Source organism: Phocoena phocoena, chromosome 7 (assembly GCF_963924675.1).
Source record: "Phocoena phocoena chromosome 7, mPhoPho1.1, whole genome shotgun sequence".
Taxonomy (NCBI): Eukaryota; Metazoa; Chordata; class Mammalia; order Artiodactyla; family Phocoenidae; genus Phocoena; species Phocoena phocoena.
Window position 1 is genome coordinate 98,787,245 of NC_089225.1, and position 27,420 is coordinate 98,814,664.

General features: G+C 41.8%; 1 protein-coding gene across 1 annotated transcript in view; it reads right to left on the reverse strand.

Moving 5' to 3' along the window:
* Positions 1 to 27,420, reverse strand: part of EPHA4 (EPH receptor A4) — a 136,195-nt gene that overhangs the window by 26,163 nt on the left and 82,612 nt on the right. The window contains exons 6-8 of the mRNA XM_065880257.1: positions 3,552 to 3,676; positions 2,376 to 2,535; positions 1,089 to 1,200 (exon numbers count right to left, since the gene is read on the reverse strand). Of these exons, the coding sequence (XP_065736329.1) occupies positions 1,089 to 1,200; positions 2,376 to 2,535; positions 3,552 to 3,676 (397 nt within the window). The remainder of the gene's footprint in view (positions 1 to 1,088; positions 1,201 to 2,375; positions 2,536 to 3,551; positions 3,677 to 27,420) is intronic.

Genomic DNA, 27,420 nt, shown 5'->3' on the forward strand with positions numbered 1-27,420 from the left:
GGTGGGGGTGGGGGGGTAAAGGTTGGAGAAGGGGAAGATTCTCACACGTGAGACAAAGAGGACCTAGATGTGGACACACATTGAAGACGAGCAGCTGTCCCCTCAAACCCCCTCCCTCCCATTCTTCTGGAAGCTCCAGGCAGTGTTAATAATTGAGGGAGGCAATGATAATAAGAAAAACTGGATCAAAAGAATATGCTTTCAAGCTCAGGGGTTGGCAAAGTATGACCCTCAGCCAAATCCAGCTCACCACCTGTTTCTGTAAATAAAGTTTTATTGTAACACACACACACACACACACACACACACACACACACACACAAAAGAATATGCTGTCAAGCTCTTTCTATGCCTCTCTTTTCTAGACTGTTTTCCAAGTATCAAGTTAGAGTGTAAACTCTCATAGAATAAGTAATTGCTGTTTTAGATCCATTTCCAAGAACAATGCCATGCCCACGAAGTGCTCAAAGGATACTCTCTGGAAATGTCGATGGCTTTTCCTAAGGGAAGATGGAATGCCCACTTCCTTGCTTTGGTTACTGTTATTATGAACCAATATCACGTTGAAGTACTCTCTGTGTGACAGATTATCGACTTTGCCTATCAAAACTCTCCTGTCAATAACTCTCAGAGGCAGATATTTTATTATCCCTATTTTACAAAAAGGAAACAATGACTCAAAGAGGTGAAGTAACACAGTTGACAAATAGAGCTCAAATGTGAGGTCTGTTTAATATGGCTTTTTTTTTTTTGGCCTTTAGCAGTCAGTTCAGGCTTAAGAGAGGTATAAATGTAACACCTTACAGCCTAGAATATCTAGAAAGTTCTCAATGGCCTGCTTTTCAGCTTAGTTTCCTGCAATCAGTTGGGTCTTTCCAGGACCCTCAGTGGTGAGGGCTGCCACCAGGGTCCAGCCGGAAGCTCTAGCAGCGGGGTGGGGAGATCAAAGCAAAGAGGAGGGAGTTTGTGCTGCAAATGCCATGTTTATGATGCTAATCAAAAGCCTCAGCTTTGTGTGGAGGAGACAAAAAGCTCCCTCATAAAAACTGGGAAGGGGGTCAGGGGCAGTGAGTGGCTTAAGTGCTTACCTCCTGCTGATGACAAAAGCGGCGATGAGAATAACCACGAGCACCGCGCTGCCGGAGACGGAGACCAGCAGGACGGTGGAGTTGGCCCCGTCTCCAATGATCCGGGAAGGCACTGGCAAAGACAGTTACACAAGGATCACCTTGGGCAAGGTCCTAAGCGCTAGAACTTCTGACTGTCACAAGTTTCAACTTTCTGAAGCCATTTGAAATGCTCACAGCCTATTTTGCTCTACGTTACGTATTCACACAACAGCATCTTCTAAGACAGCCTTAACGAGACAAAGACATTCTCTTTTATAATTGCATGAAGAACTCCAACCAGAAGACTCTTATGAAATCCTATGGTAAACATTTCCACTCATTGCTTTTTCTTCTCTTCCTTTCTAGTCTCAGCCCAAACTCTTACTTAAGGATCTGATGAATTCCTTAGTGAGAAAGACACCTGGAAATTGCCAAAAGGACAAGCAGTTTTGAATGACCTCTCCACTGCATCCTCACACCCCATCTATAAAAAAACCTGTCTATTATTGCCCAGCTCAAAAGCCACTTCCTCCTGGAAGTCTTCCAGGATAATCACAAAGGATGTCAAACCCCTTCAGATTTTATTCTAGAGTACTTTCTTTTTTCATTCATATTCTATTTAATAATTTGTGAATAAAATTACTTTCTAGAACTAATGTAGGAAATTCTGCCCCACCAGCTCCTTATCCAGTAGGCTCAATTTTGGTTTGTTAATTACGGAGGGGAGATGTCTTATGTAAATTGCTTATTCATAGGTATGCCCTCTATTAACATTTTGATTCAATCATCCAGTTGGCCCAACTCACAATGTTGAAAGATTGAGGTAGTTGTCTAGAGGGGCTTTTAAAAAAACTGATCTGACTTGATTTGAACAGATTCCTAGAAATAAATAGGAGAGAAAAAAAAAAAATTGGTACCTTCTCGAATCTTCCCAGGGAGAAAACTCCTTAGCTTAATGTAAGATAGTTAGCTATGCAACTGTCCATTAGTCAGTTTGGCAATCCCAGTTTTCATGGTTTATGGAAGGCTCAACACAGGAGAAAGATAGACATTTTTCAATCATATGAAAAGGCAGATCAGATACCGTTATGAAAAATGTTCTTCTCTAAATAGCAAGAGGTGTGCTAAGTTACGGACACTGGCTGTCTAGTTTCAAGCAATAGTCTTTGCAACACAATGTTTGCCTAACCAAAAATTTGTATAGCTTCTCAGTTCACCATAATGGGATTTGCCCTGGATTGTACAAAGAATCTCAGAACTCGTTACCTGTGTTGGTTGTGACCTCCAGGGGCTCGCTGAAATCTCCATAGCCAGCTGCTGTCCTGGCTCGGACATGGAAAACATAGGAAGTCAGAGGGTTCAGGCCTTTGATATCCGTGTTCCTGGCAGCCGTCCTAACAATCCGATAGCTTCGTTCATTCTGATCCTACATTACGAGAGGATAAAATTAAGGAAGGTGGCAAAATAAATCTCCCACTTACTCCGATACAGTATTAAAGCAGCCAAGCCAGTTCACTCAGAGGTTGAAAGTAAATGGAGATTGATAAACTCTAAACACTATATTCAGTTCAATGTTAGAAGTACTATTGTTACTTAGATGTTGAAAGAAATGTGGAGTTCAGGTATGATCGCTATTGACAATGACCATATCCAGATCTTTACCCATAATCTTTTTTTTGAAAAGAACATTAGATGATGGTTGATGGCTTTTCTCACTCCACACCCAGCAATTTCACAGAAATAACTACTGCAAGAAGGTCCCTTTTCTTTTTCTATTTTCCATTCTAGAAAATGTCAAAAATGTTATAATCTGGTTTCAAAAAAAAAAAAAATCCTGTCCCCTTTCTGCTTTTAATAAGGAAGCCAATAAGTGATTACCTTTAAAAAGAAAGAGACAATTGTTCATTTTCTAGACAACCTTGAATGCAAATAACTCTCTTCAGAATGCTGTCCTTTAAGAGACAAGTTATTTGTAAAACATAATGTCTTTCTATAACTTTAAGAGGCTGAAGAATGTAATTTTCTTTCCTTGATTTTCTATTAAAAGTCATCAAAATCCACACCTTGATTCTGAATAGCAGTGATCTACTTAAACAGATCATTATTTCAACTTTTATGAGTCACTCTTCCTGATAGAAGGTTTATAGATAAGACATTCTTAGCTTAGCTATCTTGATTTGCAGGACTAGAAAGAAAAAATACAGTTATATTAGAACATAATGTGTTTTCTCTCTTTTTTAAGATTAGCAACTTAATACATAAAATTCATAATTGGATTTGATTGGGAATCAAAATGCATTTGGTTTTGAGATTTACTAGTATCCCAGGACTTATAACTGACCAAAACTATAGAGAGAAAGAAAGGAAGGAAGGAAGGAAGGAGGGAAGGAAAGAGGGGTTGGGGGGAAGAAAGGAGAAGAACCTTGCTTATTCAAGTAATACCTTCTCATAATACTTGACTTCATACTCCAAGATCACCCCATTGGGCCGGTCTGGTTCCAGCCAAGCCAGAGCAACACTGTATCTTGTAACTTCTTTAGCCTGGACCAAAGCAATGGATGAAGGTGCTAGTGGGGAAAAAAAAAAAAAAGATATCTTACTTTAGGGGGAAAAATTGGTGGCATCAGTCAATAATAGCATCTTATTTTAGAAAACTGTGAAGGATTGTCTTGTCTTCTGACAAATCCCCGTTTTCCTCTTCCCTAGTACAAAAGCATATACCATTTTATGGTTCTTTCCAATATTTTTTTGTATATGGTTTGTCTTAAAAAGACCATCTCTGAAGTAGTCTGGTAAGTCCACAGGCCTTACCTCTACAGCACCTGCAGCCACTCCTCAGAAAGGCCGTAGGTATAGAGAATGCTATCCGCTTGTTTATTTTTTTGCAAGCCATGAAAACCTTTGGAAAATCTCCTCTTAAGCTCAGAGAAACTGCATCTCATACTACCTCCGAAGAATTGAGTGTCGTGTTATTGGTCTTTAATTTTAGACAAGAGACTTTGCAACTCTTCCAAGGGTACTGTAGGGAATGCCAGAAGGCAAACAATTTACATACTTTCCAATATAAATAAAAGTATTGCTTAATTACAGTAAGAGTTTCCAGTTCGAACACAACCAGGCAAATAATGAAGAACACAAATAAAGCTATGATAGTCTCTCTGGACATATATGGCATTTTGCAACTCTTTTACAAGAGTTGAAATATTGCTTTTGCCTGCTGGGTAGCAAACCTTCTTCTTCTGGGAAAGACACAAAAGCCGTCCTCCACCGGCTATATTATCAGGGTTGGGGAGCAGAAACTTTTATCAACCCAGGCCACCTAACCCTTGCTTCTTCACTGTGGTGGTCGCATCTCCAGCCAGCCGTTATCAAGCTCTGCGGTGACCAACAATGGCACAAATGTGCCATCTCCAGGAAGAAGAGGGAGCATTCACGAAATCTGTGATCTTATCTAACCAAGCTGCTATAGAACCAGATATCAGAGGTTTTCCTTAATGGAATGTATATTTTTATTCATTCTCAAACTGTGAATATATATGAAAACAAACGTCCAAAAGCGGCCACTGAGGAAAAACATAGTGCTGGGCTATCCTCCTGCACTTCCCCGGAACACACAACTGCCAAATCGTAACTCAGAGGAAGAAAAAGAGAAAAAGTAAAATAAATTATCTGAAAATGGAATGGGACTAGCTGCAAACCCTCTGATCACATCTGACAGGTATGCTGGTGGCAAGGGATGCAACCAGATACACCAAAGTTACATGTCACACAAGGGAATCTTCCTGCTAAAGCTAATCCAGCAGAGAGCACCTCTTGGAGGGGACCATCTGACAGCCTGGCATCTCTGTTAGGGGTGCCTTGAGATGGTAACACACACGCACACACACACACACACTCTCTTCCCTATTTCTCCTTCTCCTTTTCCCCCCACCCCCGCCCCCAAAGCTATTCCAGATTGGATCTCAGGCATAAACACAAGTAAATTTTCGATACAGTAAATACATACATCCTCCATCAAAGGCAACCCAAATGTTAGTAATAGCAAACTGAGTGAACAGAGAGACACGCAGCAGACATATACATGAAAGCCACGGAACACCTGTGGATAATGAGAACCGGAAATGCACTCATTAGCTGTGTCAAGGCTCCCCTGCAGCCCCTCACATTTTCTCTCTCTCTCTCTCTCTTTTTTTTTTAATGTTGAGCCTTCTTTTTAATTTATTTATTTTTATTTTTGGCTGTGTTGGGTCTTCGTTTCTGTGCGAGGGCTTTCTCTAGTTGTGGCAAGCGGGGGCCGCTCTTCATCGTGGTGCGCGGGCCTCTCACTGTCGTGGCCTCTCTCGTTGCGGAGCACAGGCTCCTGACGCGCAGGCTCAGCAGTTGTGGCTCACGGGCCTAGTTGCTCCGCGGCATGTGGGATCTTCCCAGACCAGGGCTCGAACCCGTGTCCCCTGCATTAGCAGGCAGATTCTCAACCACTGCACCACCAGGGAAGCCTTCCCTCTCCTTCCTTACTGGTTGACACTGAGCCATTGTCCAGCACAATCAAGGAGTGACTTTCTTAAATATAGAGGTAGCAAGGAGGCTAGGAAGGTTGCCTGGCTGTGAAAAGCCATTTCACTCCAGTTAATAAATATACGGCCTAACAGAGCACTTTAGCATCCACTCCATAAAAAGGGGCTCTCCCAACTCTCATGTTCAGGATTGGGAAATGAAATAGGAAAGTGAGGCTGTTAGAAAGAAAGCAGGAGGGAGGAAAATCATAAAGTTATAAAATGAACTTACGCTCAGAAATGTTCTAGATCAGAACCTGATCAGACAGATGTCTCGGGAGAGAATTGCCTGGTTGCCCTTGGAGTGAGCGCACTGATGAACCGAGACGGTTTCTCTCTGGTTGCGTTATCCCTAAATTATCGCATGTGGGAAATGAACCCGATTCCCACTTCGGGAGTTGCAGAGGCGGTGCTCCTGTGGCCATTCCAAGGGCATATGAGCTCCACCGAGGGCTCACAAAATCTCAGACGGGCAGTTCACAATATCATCGTGTTAACTAATCGGATATTCCTAATGCAGCCCTACTTGGAAGATGCACAGGCACAAACGTGAAAATAAACCGAGAGTGCATGCTTACTCAGCTGTTATAAACACGGAGGAAAATGAGATGAAAGAGGAAAGGAGAATAAATCATTGTAATTTATACAAAGTATGATGCTGTGTGGCTGTAAAGTCTGAATTCTTTCCAAACAGCTCTTTTTCAGAAGAGCATTTTTATCAGGCCACAGTGACAAAAGCAACCCATGACCAAGTGAGATTGAGAATCAGGCCTAAAACAGGGATGCGCGTTATAGTCAATAGGGCAAGTTATTCTTCCCCCTGGAGAAGAGCTTCTTAACTTCCTTGGCAAGAAAAGCACCAGTTTGGGAAAAACTGGGCTCTGCCACACTGCCACTTTGGAGAGAAGATGCCCTCCATGTTACAAGCCGCATAAGGGTTCTTTCCTTGCCTTTCCTACCCTGCTTCCAATACAGCCTCCAACTCTACATCTAGAAGCCATCACCGTGCCTTGTGTGCCAGCCTGTGGCTCATTTCGCTAGAGGAGGCATTTGGCAATGGCATTTCTCAATCATTTCCCTCCCTCAGTGGTTCCCAAGCATCAGTCTTCTCATGCCACCCAAGCAAGTGCTACCACATCCCTCTGCAACTTGGATTATGATTTAAATAACAATTTCCTTAAGATGACATGCTTTATTTCTCGAAAGAAAACTTCCCTCTAGAGTTATCACGTGCAATCAATGGCAGGTAACCATACAAATAAAAATAATATATACACTAAAGAATATGTAACAATAGTATAATTAATACGATGTAAAAAAATTGCATAAATGCCCTTGCCTCTCTATGCTTTGCCAAAAAAAGAGATTAGCCAGTGTTAGAGAAGCATGAAGGATAACCCTGAGACCAATTTGAGATTCTGACCTTAGAGAAATCAGAACTGAGAGAGAATGGAAAAGGAACTAACTTTCACACAGAGCAACTCAGTATTACACAATGTCCCATCTGGGTCTCCCCTAAAATCATCTCTGATGCCACCATTGGTATGTTTCCACACTTTGGTAAACACGGCCAAACCCTACTCGGTTTAGAAGTGTTTTGGATCCTGAGTCCCAGTACCTCAGGGCTCTGCCCTTTGCCAACAGAATTAGAAGAGGAGATAAAAGACTAATAAAAAAACAGATTGAACACCCGTCCCAGATACATGGTTTAATAGGAGCTTTGACAAATCAGTGCCTTAGTTCAAAAGAAGGCTTCTCATCATACCGGGAATTTTGGTCCACATAAAAAGACCAAGCAGAAGAAAGGTCCTGCTTGCCTCCCAGTTTACGTTCCCAAACCTTATGGAGACTGGCTCTTCCACCGTACCGACGCATCCACTAACCACAAACTTAATGAGCACCAATGGAACACGGCAAAGAGGGAAACGGGCAAACGAAGCTAAATTAAATACAATCTCTGGTATCCAATTAAGTGCCATCTTATCCCTTTAGCCTCTTAACTGAAAAAAAAAAAAAAAAGACAGAGAATTTTTTAATAATCTTACAGAGAAGACACTCTTTAGTGTCAACCCAGAGAATCCATTTTCTAGAACTCAAGAAACAGTTCCTGCTAACCTTCTTATCCAAGTTTTATCATGGCAATGGGGAGAAGTAAGAGACTTCCTCATTATACCGTGTCTTCAGACACGTAATACACTTGCAGAAGAGTGAGAGAAGCTGGGAGGAAGCTGAGGGTTGATGTAGGTATGCTCATTATAGGAAAAGGGCACATCTTAGACTGAAAGGCATTCCTCCCTACCCACAGACTTCCTTCATAAAAGAGATGTTTGCTTTAAGGAAATTTTGTGCCCCTGGACATAAGCAGCCTTCCTCTAATGCCTAGAATTTTGACATAACACACAACCAGAAGAGCTGTTCGTGCTAGCCGACAGCAGTGTGGTTAGAGAATCATGACGGATGGATGCAAAAATCACAAAGGCAAGAACTCCTAAAGGGTACTTTCTAAAGAAAGATTTGCGATTTAATTCAAATCAGCCCTTAATTTTCAAATTTTTAGAGCAGAATTTTCACTGTCCATTTTCCTGTCCTGAGATGCAGATGTCTGAGACCACCTTTTCCTGTTACTCTCAAGGGGATTTCAGTAGTTTTGAATCTAAAACGTGGCCTCCATTTCCTCTTCTTTTCACTTACAAATCATGCTGACACATCAATCATCATTCAATCATTCTACAAATGTCCTTTAAGCCTTTGCTTGAGGAGAACTTAAAGTAGAGCTAAATAGGCATTTATGTTTTAAAACTTAAACAGTACTTGACTAAACAGACAGTAACTGGGATAAGAAGCCAGAATGTGGAGGAGTGCATTGTGGATTACACAAAGAACCATGGAGAATTTGGACTAAGGTTGGGGAAGTGTGGGCCAGATTGATTTGTTGGGGCAAACAAGAAGCAGAAAGGGGAGAGGATGGCTGATCAGAGCTGCACTACTGCACATGTGACTGGAAAGTTCAGGAAATCACTAGCCCCTTGGTTCTGTGGGGGCAGAGGGCTCATCTAGGACACATGAAATGAGGTAAAGATGAAAAAGCATCCTTAGCCACGCGGAGTAGTCTTCATTTTACTAATTTGATGGGGAAAAAAAAAAATCAATGAATTTAAAAAGGATTTTGGATAAAAATCCAGGTTTGAAATTTACTAGCTGCCATCTTGGACAAGTTTCCTTGCCTCCATTCTCCCATCTGTAAAACACGCTCCTTTCAGATACAAGCATGTAGGCTATTAGAATGTACAACCTATAAGCACAAGACTTATCTCTATATGCCCGCTATTCAAGATCTTGTTTGGCATACAGTGGGCGCTCAATAAATCTGTCGAATGAATAAAGGTGAACTAAACGTTTAAATAGATCTAAAAATCTCTGTAGCCAGCAAGGTGTTCTCTAAACATAAAGTATCAGAAGTAAGTCATCCCTAAAACAACTTTATATCTGCACCTGTTTCAGATGGCCTTTTGTGGGTTTGGTGTTGCTATTTAGGTTAACAAGATATTGACAGTCAGGAGTGAAGCAAATGACAATTCTAATTTTAAATGGAGTCTCTGTTTCCTAAGGCTTTTTTGGCGCTTCTGAACTTCTGTCGAACACACAGGCTGTAAAATGTCATTCAAAAGTAAGTTAAGGGCTTCCCTCGTGGCGCAGTGGTTGAGAGTCCGCCTGCCGATGCAGGGGACACGGGTTCGTGTCCCGGTCCGGGAAGATCCCACGTGCCGCGGAGCGGCTGGGCCCGTGAGCCATGGCCACTGAGCCTGCGCGTCCGGAGCCTGTGCTCCACAGCGGGAGAGGCCACAACAGTGAGAGGCCCGCGTACCGCAAAAAAAAAAAAAAAAAGTAAGTAAGTTAACATTAAAACTAGTTTTCACTGCACCTGTTCCATATAGCATTTTGAGAAATTGCTCTTTCCCTGGATGAGGGCGTCGACAATATGTTCGGTATTTCTCCTCTGTATCTGGAGGGCATACGCACATAGTTTTCCGGACTTCCTAACTACAAAGGTGAGTGGCGTTGAGATTCCCTTCAAGTTAGAATCCTAAATCCAGAAAGAGCCCCAAGCAGCCCCCTAGTTTGACAAGACCAGAGTTATCTCTAAAGACTCACTAGCGTAAGCACAGTCACCACCAGGGGCAGCCCTTAGTACCGCATATATCCTTGAAATCCCACGGAAAGGACATCATTGTTGAAGTGTCAGGGTAACCAAGTACAGTGCCCTCTGCAGTCAGGGTAGGGACAGCAAGATTAAGCGTGTGAAACAGACTGTCTTTCCACGTACCCACTGCAAACAAGTAAAATGGTAGGAAAATATCACTTTTTAAAGATGGAGCAAAAACTCAAGAGGATAAAAGGAAACTTTTACCGAAACTTGAGGCTGAATGATCTGAGCTTTCCACTAGGAAGCCAAGAGAAATTCTCTCCCCATCAAATAATTCTGTATTCAAAATAATACATACCCTCGAGAAACGGAGAATGCTTTCTCCGTAGAATCCGCATTGGCCATGTACCTGTGATTACTTTTGGTTTGAGAGCAGACCACGGCGCATCCCGAAGGCCCAGGTGGGTTTTATCTCGATGTGTGCTTTGGATAAACAGAAATAGCCTAGATTCGGGGCTCCATCACGACTTTCCAACAGTCGTGCGTCTCACAATGAACAATTACAGGAGGTGCTTTGATGTCAAACGGAGGTGGCTCCTTTTCGGAAAATGGTAAATTTCACCTTCTTTGGTTCAAAGCTCAGCAGTTCTAACCGCTCCCCACCGATGTGAATGCTGCAATTTTCTTTTATTCACTTCCTCAATGACTTGCCATCAAACACCTACAAGTCATTTTACTGCAGCAGTTTGGTCCTTGTGACACCCCAATAGGATGAAGAGAAAAAGAGACCCGGAGAAAAGAAAGGGAGGAAGGAGTCACTATAGTCCTTCACTTGTGGGCTGTAAAACTGTCTTCTTGGGTCCTGCATCACAAGCGTTGAATTATAAAGAGTTTGGGGGACCTACCCACTGCATTTCATTACTGGCTCAAATTAGCGGGGAGAAAGGAATAAGGCAGGAAATAAACAGATGCAACAAAAGGTCTCCAGCCTGTGGACAGGGAAGAGTGAAAATGGCCCTTTATGGACCTTAAGAAACCTAAAGCCAAGGACGCCTGTGGTTCTCAAGCCCATCGTTTGGAGGGAAGACGTCTTTAACCTCAGCAGGGTTTTGTTTCCCTCCCCAAGATCTGAATTTAAAGAGGCGATGTTTACTTAAGGGGTCTTTCCCTGATAGGAAAAATAAACCTACAGTTTATACATAGCTCTGCTTAATGCAAATAGCGTATTTAGATTGAATTATTTGGAGCTTAAGGTGGTTTTTGTTCCCTCTTTCTTTCTCATTTCAACGCCACAGCTCTGATTTGCTCTTTATCCAAGGTTGGTGCATTTTAAAAATTAAATGCTTCAGAGCACTAATGATATCCTTGTGATTAAGGGTTTTGCCATCGCAGAGATGCTAAGAACTCGGGTGCTAATATGAATTGCTGTCTTCCACATCGCACCAAAGGGAGGACAGGATTCTTCCTCTGAGCTTTGTATTACCTATGGCACCAAACACCACTGAGCAACTTTTATTTTTTACTATGATATTGCAGTAGTTCGTGGCACTCAACAGTGCACAGAGTGCTTTCCTAGACACACGATCTTGTTTGCACTACATTCAATCAATCAGCTGGATTAGCCCTCTGCTAATCCTTAGATACAAATCATTAAAAGACTCAATCCCTATCCACCCTCCCTGAATACATCACTGATGTAAGAACTCAGCTCTGCACCCCATAGCTTTTAGCTGCTGTACCATTAATAAGTACCTAAGCACATTTTCTCATAGTCAAGAAGTGAAATTGTTTCTAAAACAAACAGACAAAAGGTATGGAAAAACCTGATTATTCTAAAATTGATATGGAATTTTTTTTCCTATTCAACAAGAGACATGGAGCCAGATTCTCAACTAAAGTCTTCAGGAGACTGAATTAAATCAAGTTCATTTATATTGAAATATGGAAATATTAATATTAAGCTTATACTTAAAATGTATGAGGGATGCACTTTTTTCCCCATAAAATGATTTCCAAGGTCAGTACATACAGCATCTATTTTAAACAAATACTATAACATAAAGCAGGGTACAGTAACATTTACCAAAAGATACAACAGACCTGTGCTTCCAGTGAGGGACAGAATCTGTTCTGGGGACGTTAATGGTGCTTTAACTAAGTGATCCAACAGCAAGACTTTACAAAGCGTTTAACTCAGACTCTTATTTCTGCAGAGAAATGGGTGGCAGATTATCTCAGGCAAATTCTTTACTGAGAGCTATCACCCACAGTTTAAATAAAGGAATGCGATGCAATTCTTAGCCTTTACATTAAGTGTTAGCATACAGAAGTTGAAGGTCTTGGGATAGGCCTCTGTGGCTAACTGCCCAAAAATGGGAGTTCCCCTCCCATAAGTGTTTCTGGGATGGAGCTGCTTAGACAAGGTCCACATTTCCTAGATCTCTTCACATGTAGGATGGTTCACATCCCTGAGTTCTGGGTGTGGGTTGAAGTAGTGACTCCCCTTCTAGATCTATCGCATAAATAGCTCCCTTGGACTCTCCATCCTCTCGAACCCACAGTCTGCCAGCTCCATGTTGGTGCTCAGGGTCCATCTTGGAAGCTCCCCATAGACCCTCCCCCTCTTCGCCACCAACTGGATGTGACTGGAGCAGGAAACAATTTTCTACCGTGTTAACCTGCTAACTGACATTTGGGGTGACGGCAGCCCATTCAGGTAAAGTGGAGACATTCAGGGAACAAAGGGTCCGAGACCTACGATGACTGCTGTTCGACTTGCTATTTTTCGACTTTATGATAGCGTGAAAACAATGCGCATTCAGTCGAAACTGTACATCGAATTTTGGATTTTGATCTTTTCCCGGGCTAGCAGACGTACTCAGAAAATCGTTCTGATTTTCACTTTCAGTATTCAATAAATTCAACACTTTATTATAAAATAGGCTTTGTGTTAGATGACCTCTGCCCGACCTAAGTGTTCTGAGCACATCTGAGGTGGGCGAGGCTAAGCTATGATGTTTGATAGGTTAGGTGTATTCAATGTATTTTCAACTTACAGTGAGTTTATTGGGGAGTAACCCCATTATAAGTCGAGGAAGAGCTGCAGTAACATCTTCATACAATAACTAACTAAAATAAGTGTAGGAGTACCGTGGCCTGCAGAAGATTGAGCCGTACTTGAAAGCTGCCTGAATGGTCTCCCTCTTGGAAACTCCAGCTCCTGGGCACCCACAGCGAGCGGAGAGCCACTTGTTTGTGAGGCGCTGGCCGAGTGCTGCCCTGGGGGTCAACAATGCCAGGAACAGACTGTGCAGCTTTGCAGGGACACAAGACACAAGCACAGTCCCAGATCTCCTAACAGTGACTGAATTCCGCAGAATCACGAAATGTTGGGCAGAAAGATTCAGCTGAGCTTGCTTTAACGGGAAAAGACAGCAGTGTTCTCAAAATGGCTTGGTTTAGTTTTCTTTTTAGAAAACAGTTTAGTCTTCATTGAATAGCTGACAGCTCATGCAGGTAAAGACTTGGGCCACGTGAATCAGAGCTAAACAGAGAAGAATGGGCAAATGAGCAAAAATATGCTTTTGGCCTCCTCTGCAAGGCACCTCCACACACTTAACATCATTTAATCCTTGCAACTCTCAAGTCCACAGTTATCATTAACAGCTTTGATTTTCTGTTTGGAAACTCCTGCAGCACAAGGAAATGAAATGATTCGACCAAAGCTATAAAATGAGATTTTAAAACCCAAGTCTGCCTGACTCAAAAGTATGTATGTGATCCTCTCTCCACATCACATGTCTGTAAACACAGACACTCAACTAGCGTTTATGGAGCAACTAGTAAGTGCCAAGCATTGTTTTCAATCTCTTGCGTGGATTAATTCATATAATCCTCACAAATACCCTCTGAGGCAACGTACTATTATTATTTCCATTTTACAGATTAGAAAAACAAGGTAAAGAAAGTTTGAACAGCTCGCCCCAAGTTGTAGCTTGTAAGTGATGAATTCAAAGGTCAGGTCCTAGAGCCCACATTTTCAACCACTGATCTGTAAAAGCCTCTAGTCTCTCCCCTTCTTTCACTGATAAGAAATTAGAGATTTGAAGGCTAAATGGCCTCTTCTTCCACAGCATCAGCTGCATCAGTAACAGAGCAAATGTTAGGTCTGCTATATGTTAGGTTCAGGGCCATCTATGTACATTGTTGGTTGCCAGAAATCCAGAGATAAATCAGACATGATCCCCGTTAATAGACGAAGTGTAAAGCTTTGGTGATGAATCATCTCAGAACTACCTACAGAGTTAAGAAGAGAATCACCTGAAACTGAAAATTTAATTACAAAATAAAATAATAGTATTTGGAGTTAAGGAAGAAGTGGGGGGCAAAAGGCAGGCAGGCTTCTGGAAGGTTGGCAATGTTCTTCTATTCTTTGACCTGGGTGCTGGTCACAGAGATGTTTGTTTTGCGATAATTCATTGACGATACATTTGTCATGTCTATTTTTCTGTATGTGTATATATTTTTCAATAAAAAGGTTAAAGAACAAATAAAAGTGTTAGCTAAGAGTATAAAAGATGGAATATTAAAATTAATAATAGAAAGACCCATTCACAATTTTTAGTTAGCCCTCTGGGGTCAAAAATCTGAAAGTGCCATGAAAGATGCACATTTTTGCAAATTAGGGCTTTTATAACTATTTAATCGCTATATTTAATACCTGAGCCATACAGCAATTGCTGCTTTCCACAGTAAGGAAAATGCATTCTTTAAATGCCTGTTTTTCTTTTCAAAATAACTCTTTTGAATTAGCATTCCTACATGGATAGCCATTCCATTAGTGTAGAATTACAAGAGAGTGATGTCTCAATGTGAAACCAAGGCCACCCCCCCCAGAATTAACTGGGAATGACTTAGGGGGAACCCGAGTGTCTCTGATGCAATACGATTGTGTCTTCTGTTTCGTCTGAGAGCTGCTTGTTTTACTTTCTACTTGCTTACTAAGAAGTCTGTTGGCAGGTTCTGACAAGGGTAGTCCAACACTTGCCAACAGAAACATGGCAGGATTCAGTGTGTATTTCCTGTTAAGTAAGAATGCCAGTTTGAGGCAAACAGGAAAACAAGTCTTTCCACTGGAAGGCGATTTGTAAGAATTTGTCTGAGCAAGACAGCCTTTTTAAGATAAGAGAACAGGGTAAATCTAGCAACAACAGAAAAAAATTAAATAAATATGTTTCCTCTGAACGCCTCTAGGAAGATGAATCTTCTCATTGCGCCTCAGTATGTTGGAAAGTATCTTATATAAACTCTTAGCTGAAATTGTTTTATGTGTCTTGCTTAGAATGAAGAGCCCTAGGCAATATAGTCCCCTCCATGACCAACAATGCCCTCTGAAATTAATCTGGAATATGAAGGATGGTGTCAAGGAAAAGTTTTCTCCTATTGAGCAGAAATACAGCACAGAGAGCGGAAAAGGATTAGCTGCTGTGAACGAAGGCTTCTGTTCCTTTAGCTGTCAGCTCCACTGGAGAGCTTCAGGCATTCCAAATCTGGAAAATAAAAGCTGTGCTGTGGGCTTCAGGTTCTTTTGTTACTCAGACAGCTGCTAATCGTCCTGCTGTGTTAGGAACCAATGAGACAATGCTGTAACATTTAGCTTTCTGACATTCAAGGCATCTAGATCAGTCCCCAATTAAAGATGTATTAATCACAAAGACTCTAAAAGCCAGGATGATAGATGTACCCAGTAAATCTTTGCTCTTGCCTTTTACTTTCACACTCAGGTTTCTACATTTACAGGCAGAAATGCTTAAAAGCCTACTCCAGAAACTGACCAATAAAAAGCCTTGTTCATTACTCTCTATGAGATGCTTGACGATTTCCTGTGCCTGAAAAGCCTTTCAGAAAGAGGTAAGACATTGATCATTCTGCTAAAAGAGGCTGTCTGCTTCAATAAATAGATCCACTGAGGCTGTTGTCATCTTGACTTTTAAGTGTGATAACTAATTCAGGAGTATGGCTTTGCCACTTGCTACAGGGATATCCAAATTGTCTGCGGAGTTTACAAAAAAAGCCCTTAGATAAACCTAGGAAAATTCAAGGAACAAAATATTAATAACGCTAATACAAATAATACTAATAATCTCCTCCAAGTCAGGCCAAGTCACCCTCAGGTCATGGCCCCAGTGACAGTGAATAAATTATGCTTCAGATACCTGGAACAACAGAAAAGGGTATGTGTTGGATGAAGCCCCTTGAATTCTACGCTTTGAAATTTATGTTAATGAAAGTCTCAAAGTTACGTCTTCACATTGGTTTCCATTTCACAAAGGCATTTAAGATAGCCTTATTAATTCTCCATCAAAGGGTATCATCCATATCATTTGCTGTGAATAAGTGACCTGGCAATCAACCCCAAAACAAACAAAGAAAAAAATTACAGAATAAAAGCAGATAGCCTGACTGATACCATCATACAGGCCAAGAATCCAATTTCTTATTTTCATCCTTATATAAAATTTTCATAGGAGGCACCTAATTACTCTAATACAAAATAAAGAGAAAAAGCCTCAACACATGAGGCTCACGTAACCTCAGAAAAACAGCATTCGCCATTCTGAGTTATGGCAAGTCTGTTGCAATTAGATTCTTATTTTTTATTTCTGAGGTTAATGGAACCCGTAAGAGACAAGTACACTATCTGCAAGGTGCCAGGTTGGTGCCAGCTCAAGGTACTGAATTCCTTGGCTTTCAATGGAGCCTGAATATGTCATGAATAACTCCTTCCCCATCACTGTCTCAGTGACAGTCCACTGTCTTCCAAGTTGAAAGACAGGAAGTCAATTAGTGTCACTTATGATGTGAACACCTGTCGACTAAGACCTGGACTGAGACCAATTCCATTACCATAGCCATTCAGTGGCTGCCAGATGGTCAGGCCTTGGACCACTTATGATGCAGTCCAGATACAAGAAGATGACTTAAAGACAGAAAGGTCCAGAGTCCCATTAGTCATTTCCTGAGCCATCCAATTCCCCATCACATATACAGCTGGAACAGGATACCTATTCTTCCAAATGGTTATTTTAAAAGACCTCATGAGCTGCTCAAAAATAAAGTCATGGCGACCCTAAACTGAGTATATAAGCTCCATAAATGGTAAGCATTTTCACGAGCCATTGTTATTTTTATCTTTGAAATTACTTTTTAGTAACTCATCTTTCTTTCTGTTATTGCATTTTGAAACACATAGGCAGAAAAGAGAAAAAAACAGAGATGAAAAATATCTGACAAAGAATAAAGTGGAGCATGAAATTATAGGCTACAGATGATCCCTGACAGGATGAGGTAGGCAGAGGAAACATTCCAACACAATTTTGGTTGCAAATCTATGTGTTGTATGCTACTCGGAACTTTTCCAAGTCCAAATGTTGCTTGGCTGAAAGAACAATGGCTAAATACTGAGAAGTGATGGCCATGGATGGTGAACTAGAAGGTTACAAGTAGAAAGAGACAGAGAGAGAAACAGGAAGTAGACCAATCAGGTGAAGTACTGAGGCTCTCCATCTTATTTTCAGTTTGGTTTCACTATATGGAAGTCTGGGAAAGTTCTGAACACAGAGAATCGTACTCAGGGGACAATATCCACGAACCATAGCATGCTGAGGAACTGGGGTTTAATACTACCTAAGGAAGCCTTCGTTTTATTTGTAGCCAAACCTTTCTCGTTCAGTTTCTTGCTGGCTATATAGACAAGCACCAAGAAGTGACTGGTAAGGGGAGGGTAGAAATACAGAGACCTTGGGGTTAAATTACAACCAGCGTGTTTTAAAAATGCTTCATATATAAACGGTCACCACATGCTATGCTCTCCAAAAATGTAGCAATGAAATGGTATTCTTGCAGCCCTCCTATTTGAAACTATCTTTTTGGCAATTCTTTTGAAAGCTATGATAGAGGTTTAAAAAAAAAAGAGCATAATTTATGAGACGGAATTTTAAGCTTGGGAATTGCCAACCAGAGAATTAATTTTGTTTTAATTTGGGGGTATCAGCTAGAAACTAAACTGTATGTGCCAGAGTTTAAACTCCTATAGGCATTATGAGACTGAGGCTGAGAACAACCGAGACGTGAAGTTTTAAAATGTTATTAAGGCCAATAGGTGTCTCGAGCTGGGTCTGTGCTTGAGAATCCAAGATGACTTTTGTAGTCATGAAGAATAACAAAGAATGTATTAGGAAAGTTATAACTGTTTTAGGACCTGATTATTTTTAAAACTAGGAGGTTCACAGCATCTCACTGGGGCCTTTCTAACACAACTTGCTGAAGGGTAAAATTCAGTATCACTAGCCCCAACCAGAAATCAACCTGTAAGTACCGGAAGGACCTCATTAGAACAACATTTCACCCAGAAATAGTCCCACAGCGTGGTATCTAAGAAAGATGTTGGAGCAGGGCTCCATTACACTATGAGCAGTTTTATGAATGTTATTTCGTGTGTGTTCTAAAATAGGAAGGAAGGAAGAAAAGAGAAAGAGTGAAAGCCATCATCCAAAGAACTCATACAGTTAAGGTTATACCCTTGAAGAGTTAACAGTGAGCTGCTTCCCATCTATCTATCTCCCCAAACAATACACTTTTACATTATATCAAGATTCCTTAAATATATTACCAGCCTCTTAGAGCCACGCCTTAATGAGTTGGCTAATCAGCATTGATGTATGCAAGGAGGGCTGTGAAGATAACTTATGCTTTTTAAAAACTATGACCACTGTTCTGGTTATAAAGACGTTCAATGTTCGTACGGCAAGATTCTGCTGTATTTGTACTTCTTGTTTTCAATGGAAAACAAAGCAAGAAGTGTCCTGATTACATACTGTAATGGCAATCCTACCCCTATTTTAAATTGGGAAAATGAGATGATGTTAGCCAGGGGGTCCCCAGCCCCAGGGTCTGGTCCCCGCTACAGGTCCGCGGCCTGTTAGGAACCGGGCCACACAACAGGAGGTGGGCGGCGGGCTAGCGAGCGAAGCTTCATCTGCTGCTTCCCATCATCGCTCGCATTTACCTCCTGAATCATCCCTCCCCCGCAATCCCCTGTGGAAAAACTGTCTTCCACGAAACCGGTCCCTGCTGCCAAAAAAGGTTGGGGACCGCTGACGTTAGCAACAAGAACTCCCAAGCCTCCAAAAGCATCCTCCTAGAAAGTTTCCTAAAACCTTGCTCTCCTGAAGCCCTGAAGAATCGGGATCGAATTCAGTGGGTTTCAATGCAAGTAAGGGCTCCTCCAGCAACGCTTAGGATAACCTGAAACTTTCATATATAAAAAGAAAAAAGTCCTTGATTATCTTGGAGAGGGGAAGGAACACTTGATTAAGCTTTCAGCTAGTTGCATATTCAAAATCCCTGGCCTGTTTATATGTTTGCCCTGGCTTTGATAAAGGGACATGGAGGAAGCTGTGCTCTCATCCACCTTCACGCTATTATGTTCAAAATACACACTTATTATGTGTGTGTGTTTTTTTTTTAGAAAAGGGGGGGTGGGATTCAGGAGGCAGACTAATAGCTTGCAGTACCTTACCTAAACAACACCAACTCTCCAGGGAGCCACTGTGAGCTTGCCCCTTTCAGTGCTTGTTCCAATGGATGGATCTTACCCAAGCCTGTTACACACAGCAAACTTGCTGGAGGCGGGTCCCTATTTAGCACCCGCTGTGAAGCTGAAGCTACACATTGAAGTTGTGTTTGTATGCACACACACCACAAAAGGTTCCTAGATAAGAAACTTTTCAATTCAGCTACCCCCCAGCTTTCATCAAAGAGGCTTTTTGACCAAACTGCCTGAGAAATTCATGCACATAGATTATCATTTAGAAGATGCCAGGCAAAAAGGAGTGGCCCACCCTTCCTCTTGTTCTTCCTCTCCCCTTCCCTTCCAAGAAGGGTGGCAAATCCCTACCATTTTCCCCATAAGATATTTTAGATAGATTATGTTTTAGAGAATAGCTCTCGCGCTTTGTCATAAAGCACAGGAGAGCCACAGCAGAGCTCCTCCTGGGTGGGCTGACCAATCTATCAGAATAGGGAAAGAAGGAATTTAATGTCAGAGCTGTTTCTTCAGCTATGGGTCTATATTGGCAGCCATTTGACTGACTGTTCAGCTAGATTCCAGCACTCTGGGGTACCAACCTTCACATGTGCGACCACAATCATTAGTGACCTTTCCCGATGAAAGCCACGGTATTCACGGGGCAAGTGATGTGTGGCACCATCTCTCTGTTTCTGTTACTGCAGTTTTGGGGCAACCAATGGAAACTTTTCCATTCTTCTGGCACAAGCCAAGGAGGAAAACATTTGTGTGTGTGCGCCCGCCTGTGTGTGTCTTGGGGGTGAAAGGTAGACAGAGGGGGACCATCCATTAAAAATATATTTTTAATACTCATAGAAATAGCTACGTAAGGTATGCCTATCTTGACAGATTTAAAGTGTAAAACCTAAAAGAAATCCTCTCGAGTCTACCTGAAGGAAACACAGAAAATGCTCTCTTGCTGTACACCAGCATGAAAACAGCACACGGCCACTGAGTTTCAGAGAAGGCTCTGTACAGCAGGGACAGGTGTTTTAATAGTCTCTGCAGATTTAAGATCTCTCAATGCAGGATTAGTCCTGGCACGGCTCTTGGTTTTCCCCGTGTTTAAAGAAAACAACTCTTTAAAGACATCAGTATGGGGTGAGTGAAGCTTTGATAGAAGCTTCTCTGGATCTTTTTGTTGATGTTTAGTTGCAAACTGGACCCTATAGAGTCTCTTCTGGCTCCTCTGAGGAGACAGCCGTTCATTCAGCCAGCTGGAGTGACAACTAGACAATTTAGAAGCTCATCCAGAACCTCTGCTAGCCCTGCGCTGTTCATTTCTCATCTCAGTAGTTATTTTTCAAATCTCTCGATGGCTTCTCCGTAGGGTGTAAAAGTTGGCCGTGGTGTCCGAAGGAACAAGTATAACACTAAGGAATGAAAAGCAAATCAGCATTAAGACTGTCAAGCATTTAGGGTGAACGCTGGTGAACTGATCTCCCTTCTCACAAATGAACATGTGTGTATACTTATGTAGGAGTGAAGGGAAAAGAATTAGGAAGAATAGCGCTCTCAGTTCTGGGTGTGTAAATAAAACTTTCATTTTCTTAGAGTGAAATATTCACCTCTTTAAAAATGCAACCCACTTTTTACGTATATGCAGTAATTACCACTAGGCTCTACAGACATACTATTTGTCCGTGCTGTTCAGTCAACCTTGAAGCTGGATAATTCAGTAGGTTCTTTTGGAAGGCTTTTTATTTTTTTTCCCCACCGGGACTGTGGCACCCACCCTGAATACAAATTCTGGGACCCTGGTGCCACGCACAAGAAGCTGTACCGTTGTCTATCTACCGGTTTATTTTATTCTTCGTGATCATAATTAGTGAGCATGTGTAATAATTATCGGGGTGGTAACAATATTCCACAGGCATGAAATTATTTTATGTATAAAGTTAGAATCAAGAGACTGTTCTCTTTTTAAAAAAAAATTGTACTGCATATTTTTTAAATGTATATTTCCTATATACGAAATGTATATTTCCTAGGCATTACGAAATTAAACCATGGCTGGATCAGAGCTGTTAATGAGAAAACCACAGCCTGGCTTCTCGGAAGCCCACTGTGTGCTTGTTTAGGCCTATAATGACCCCGGCACAGAAAGGACTCTCCAACCGGCTTCCACCTTAGAGGTCCTAACGATTGCATACCAACCGTTGAGGATGTACAAACAACTTTTCAGCAAAATTTCTCAATGGAATTGCTTACAATTCGTTTGAAGAATTTTAAAATGTGTCTTTAGAAAGATTTCTGACTTAAAGACTTCACTAGTTTCATCATGTGTTCTTCCTTTACATTTCTTAGGAGTAAGAAAAAAAAAACATCACTTTTTTGAGATCAAAGGCAAACGAGACATCATCTCAGTGAGGAAGCAACCTTAAAAAGCAGCACAGATGATTATTTTAAAAAATGCTGCCAGTATCTAGGAACCATACAGCAGTGCTAAGAATGCACGTTTTCAAGAGAACCGGAACACTGCCCCCTCAGAACAGTCCCTCCGGCATGTGCCACATTCTATATTTAAACCTGAGTGTTGTAAAGCAGAAACTAACACACCATTGTCAAGCAATTATACTCCAATAAAGATGTTAAAAAAAAAAACCTGATGTCATTGGGAAAAGATCTGTGGTACAAGAAAGTCAAGGCGTGTTTGAAATCCTAATTATTTTTGTGAAATCTTGTTCATAGAGTCAAAACCTCTAGAAAGAAGCTGTCTTGCTAAATATCAAAATTGTTTCCAATGTGAGATGAACCTAACTGTCAATCCATCCCATCCTTTGCCGGAGTAGTTTCTGACAAATGACACCAGCATTTCAACCTCTTCTCATTGGTCCTTTCCAACTAGAGGGGTAACAATTTGAAGTAAGATTTCCAAATACTGAGTTTAAACTTTTTTTAAGGCAATGTTAATTGGATACCTGCTAGAAGCTGGGCATGTGATTTCACATTTGATCTTCACTATAAACCTGTGAGGATTAAATAGGCTGATGTGATGTGGGTAATGGTTAAGAACATGGACCCTAAAGCCAGTTACCTCCCAGCTCAAGGACTGGCTCTGGCCCAGGGCCTGATTTTGTAAATAACGTTTTATTGGGACACAGCCACGCCCCTTTACATATTGTCTATGGCTGCTTTTGCTTTACAAATGCAGAGTTGCATGCTGCAATGTCGTCCTCTTTTGATTTAGTACTCCAGAGCAGGGAATGGCAAACTTTTTCTGGAGAGATCTAGATGGTGAATATGTTTGCTGTGCAGGCAACTCTGCCAAAGGAACTCCACTCTGCTGTGGTTCTGGGAAAGCAGTCTTAGGCAACACATACACACAGGTAAGTGGGCCTTTGTTCCAATAAAACTTCTTTACAGACGCTGACATTTGAATTTTATATAATTTCCAAATCTCACAAAATATTATTTTTTGATTATTTTCAGCCCTTTAGAAATAGAAAAAAACATTCTTAGGGGGTTTCAAAGCGGGGGATCAGGATTTGGGCTCTGGTTTGCCAAGCCCTGCTCTAAAGCACTAACAGAAGCCAGATATTTGTCCCTCAAAAATATCAACAGATATTTCCTCGATCTGCTCCTTCCTGTTTAAGCTTATAGGAAATCCAGATCCTTCACATCTCATTTGGGTTTAGCAACCTGTTACCATTCTGCTTGTGCTTTCTGCTTGTTAATTTGATCTCAAACCACACTTGAGGTCCACGCAGCGCTGTCCCTCCCCACCAGCTATAGGCCAGAACCACTCCAGTATGACCCTTGTACTACATCACCTTTCCTATTAAGCCAAACCGGACTTCTTGCAATCTCTACTTTCTTCTTGTTTCTTTGCACTTTTAGGCATAATTACACAATAGTCCCATAAAACTAAGAGGCAGGATTTTATATATTGAAGCTAAGGAAGCTTGCATGGGCCCTTTCCAAAGCTTGATTCTTCATTTGATATGTGTAGATCTGTAGGTCTTTTTCTGAAATCACACAAAAATTGTCTAAGCTTCAGACTCCACCAAACCTGCCCCACTCTACCATGCCTGGAGCGCACTGCTTGACACAATTGCTCTAAGATGTTTCCCTTTCTTCCAACATCTCCTTGAAGCTGTCCTCTTGCCATCTAGAAGACAAGTAGCAATTATACCCAGTGGGGATGAGAATTCCCACCATTCCCCATTATCCCACTCAAATAACATACTATGTCTAATTAAAAGACAGCCAAGAGAGAGAGAATGGGAACTTAACAGTTGAGTAATAAAAGACAGAATGCCTCTTGTACTTATTTTCTTTTCTCTTCTCATTATTTTGGTTTTATTAACTTTATCACTACTTGACAAAGAACATTCACTGATTGTTTTTACTGTAAATAAATGTGTTAATCAACAGATGGGTATTGAATATCTGTGCTACGCAGTGGCATTACAATGAGGTTCCTGCCACTTTATCGTCAATGTGGCATTTTCTTGCAGTTTTCTTTTCTTTTTTTCTTGCAGTTTTCTTAATGGTCCATCCTAGGGAACAAGGCCAGTCTGACAAGCAGCACCAATTCATCTGATGACAAAGCAACTAGGATTCTTCACAAGAGGCCCCAGAGGGCCTTTTATAACTGTCTATCCTCTGAGAATAGTGCTGTGAGCCCTGTGTCCCCAGCATGGAGCGATGGAACCAAACAAAGACAGGTTGGGGGATGGAACTCTGAGAAGGTGGGCATTGCTATGAAGTCATAAAATCTGGTTTTCAAGCATGGCACTAGAGCAGAGTTTCTCCATCTTGGCACTATGGACTTTTCAGACCAGATACTTTGTCGTGGGGCAGTCCTGTGCATTCTAGGATGTTTAGCAGCATCCCTAGACTTGACCCAGTAGATGCAATAGCACTCCCCATCCTCCTAGTTTTGACAACCAAAAAATGTCACCCAGCATTGCCTAATGTTTGGGGAGGGGTGTGGAACACCTAGCCTAGAAGAACAGCTTGAAAGGATGGAGGAGAGGCAGGATTCAGATGCATTCTGATAATTCTGCTGAAGCATTTTTGGAAGGTTTTCCCACTCTTGGAATTGCCTTAAGAGCCAGTTTCTGAACAGCATATGGAAATGAAGCCCTACTTCAAGCCCATACTTCATTGCTCATGGGTATATTCCTGGAATCACAGAATTTTAAAATTGGAGAAGATCTTAGAGATTAGCTAGGTTCAGATAATTATGTAACCCACTGAATATCTGAACTTGTCCAAACCCAGCGTGTTAAAGATGTTTTGTCACTACGACATGACATCCGTGCTAAAGAGAGATGATCAGACGTATTTCATCGTAAAGCATCTAGAACAGTATCATATGCAAAGTAAAAGTCAAAATGTTATAGTTGTCCTGGGTGCACCTTGGGGTAAGTAGAGAATATCAGCCATAGGGGTTCATCACGATTTAAAACAAACGAAAGAACCTAGAGTTCGGTCCAGCCCCAGAGCTGGGAGACAGGTGTTGGGGGAGGTTTAGGGGGTGCAGAGTGAAAACTGGTTCGGTGATTAAGGTCTACTGCCGGCTGCCATCACAGCATTTCTAGCAAAAAGCCACAGTTTTGTTGCTTGGTCAGGAAAACGTTGTTTCATTTATACAGCATTTCTCTCTCCTAGACACACATCCTGCATTCATTTCCCTGAGATGGTCCACTTAAGTAAAAGTAAACTGAAGGAAAGTCATCTAGAAAACAAATCACCCAGCGGTCTGCTTATTCCTTTTTCATAAGCATCAAAACCATCTCTTCCTAAACAAAAGACGGAACAAACACCGTCTCTTCCAAAACAAAAGATGGAAGATGGAGGAAGGAGAAAGAGTTTTCAAGGGATTCTCATTTTGTTCCGTTTGGACTGCAATGGAGGAAAGTAAGTGTAGGGAGAACATCCATTTTCCTTGTCCGATGTTTTCCTCCGGGGCTACTTCTGCTGAAGCCCCCCCATCCTTGCCTTCTCCTCGCCTCTACTTCACGCTCTTGGCCTGGGGTGCGGGTGGAGGCTTAGGAAGAGGATCTGGGAGAAGTCGTAGACATTCGGGTGACCTGAGCAGAGCAGGCTCTGTCCTGGGAAGGAGCCTGCAGTCAGCCAGCTGGATTACACTGTCCCTGGGTGCCACTGGGGCCGTGTCACCAGATCCAGCCCTTTTGGCTAGAGATACAAAGCTCACATCCTTTCATCAGCTGTTCGGCAATAAAGCTGGCACTCTGAGTTCCCTCTGTCTTGTCTTCTGTGTCAGTTGGGTTTGAACTCAGGAGGGGAGGAAAGGGGTGTTATTAGCTCCTTAAGACAGCAACTGTAAGATTGGGGTTAGAATGGTTTAAATAACCACGTGAGAACACTGGCCCATTCACACCGCATCCCACAACCACATGATCAAAGCCCAGTTAGACCCCCATCTCCAGGCTCAGATACTCAGAGTCTTGTCTCACAAATGGGGAGATGCCAAGCTGACTACAGGAATGCTATTAAGTATCTCATAATTTTAAAAGAAAGCAACTTTCTCCTTTTGGGGGCAGGATTCTCCCCAAGTTCAAGTGCTGGCTCTGATACGAGCTTGGGTGAGTTTCACCTTCACGGTGCCGTTCAACTGTGACGGTCTCAGAGGTGGTGATGATAAAACCAGGAATTCTAGGTTTTGTGTTTGTTTTTAAATATGTTACCACCGGTGAGAGAAAGGACCCTGTGAAAACAGAGCAAACATGCAGAGCCATGAAACTTGGTGGCCTCCAGGTGGTTAAAGCTAACATTCATTTATTCTATGTATTCCTTATAGAGTGAGACTTCATTCCCTATAGAGGTCCCTAAGGAATTTAATTTAATGAAATGCAGAACAACAGCAATTAGAATATAATTGTGTGTACGTAAATATGTATAGGGGAACTTTGATAGAGTTTATGGTTGCTACATTCATCCAGAATTTTGGCTTACATTATTAATCTGCACTACTATGAAGAAAAGGTTTGTTAGTCAAAGATAAACCATCCCGATGATTTTGAACTGGTGAACTCCAAATCGCTGTGGGATGACGAGGCGGCACTGTGCACACATACGGCTCTGCTAAGCAGTAGCCTTCTGGCTGGCCACATAGGAGGTCTCCTTATTGAAAGATTTATTTTTAATTTTGAACAGCTTCCCAGCATTACCCTTTACGAAAATTAAAATAAGGAGCTGGAATTTTGTCCTATTCAGCAAACCTCCTGGCAGGACTGCTCGCCGTGTCAGAGAAAAAACCTCATTGTGTCAGAGGAATTCCCTGTCCACCATTTCTCTAGATCTAGAAGAATTACACCTACTTTTTAAATAAAACTTTGACTTTGTTTCCTTCCCAGGCATAATGTTTTTGCACATTTTCTTCTTCTGGAGGATTTCTGGCCTGTCTTCCTTGTGTTCTTTGTGCCTTCTGGCTTGGTAGGGGTTGACATAGTCCCTTGCGGCTTAAATCTTTAAATATACAGAGTCAGAGAAGTCTCCCCACAAAATCTGTGGGAGCCAAGCCTGTCCTCAGCACATCTCCCAAAGGCTACCCTTCGCCAAAGAGAATGACTTCACCTTGTACAGCTGAGGCTTCAAAGGTCCATTCCTAGTTTTAATTCCATTAAGAACACAAAGTAGTGATGTACTGGAGGATAGCCGGAAGAATACGGGGGGGCTGAACATAAGAATATTGATTGAATCATAAACCAGATTCTCTAGGGGTGCAAAGACCACTCTGCACCTTCTTGGCTCCCTGTAACTCAGAGGCACTCAACATCCTAGGTTTCCCAGGACCTATGTGCAATATTCCCATTGCCTTCTTCCGAAAGACAACTAATAAAAAGCTGGCATTCACAGAGTCCTTGTGATGCTATCAAAACCTCCTAAATTGGGTTTCCCTGGTGGCACAGTGATTAGGAATCTGCCTGCCAATACAGGGGACACAGGTTCGAGCCCTGGTCCGGGAAGATCCCACATGCCGCGGAGCAACTGAGCCCGTGCGCCACAACTACT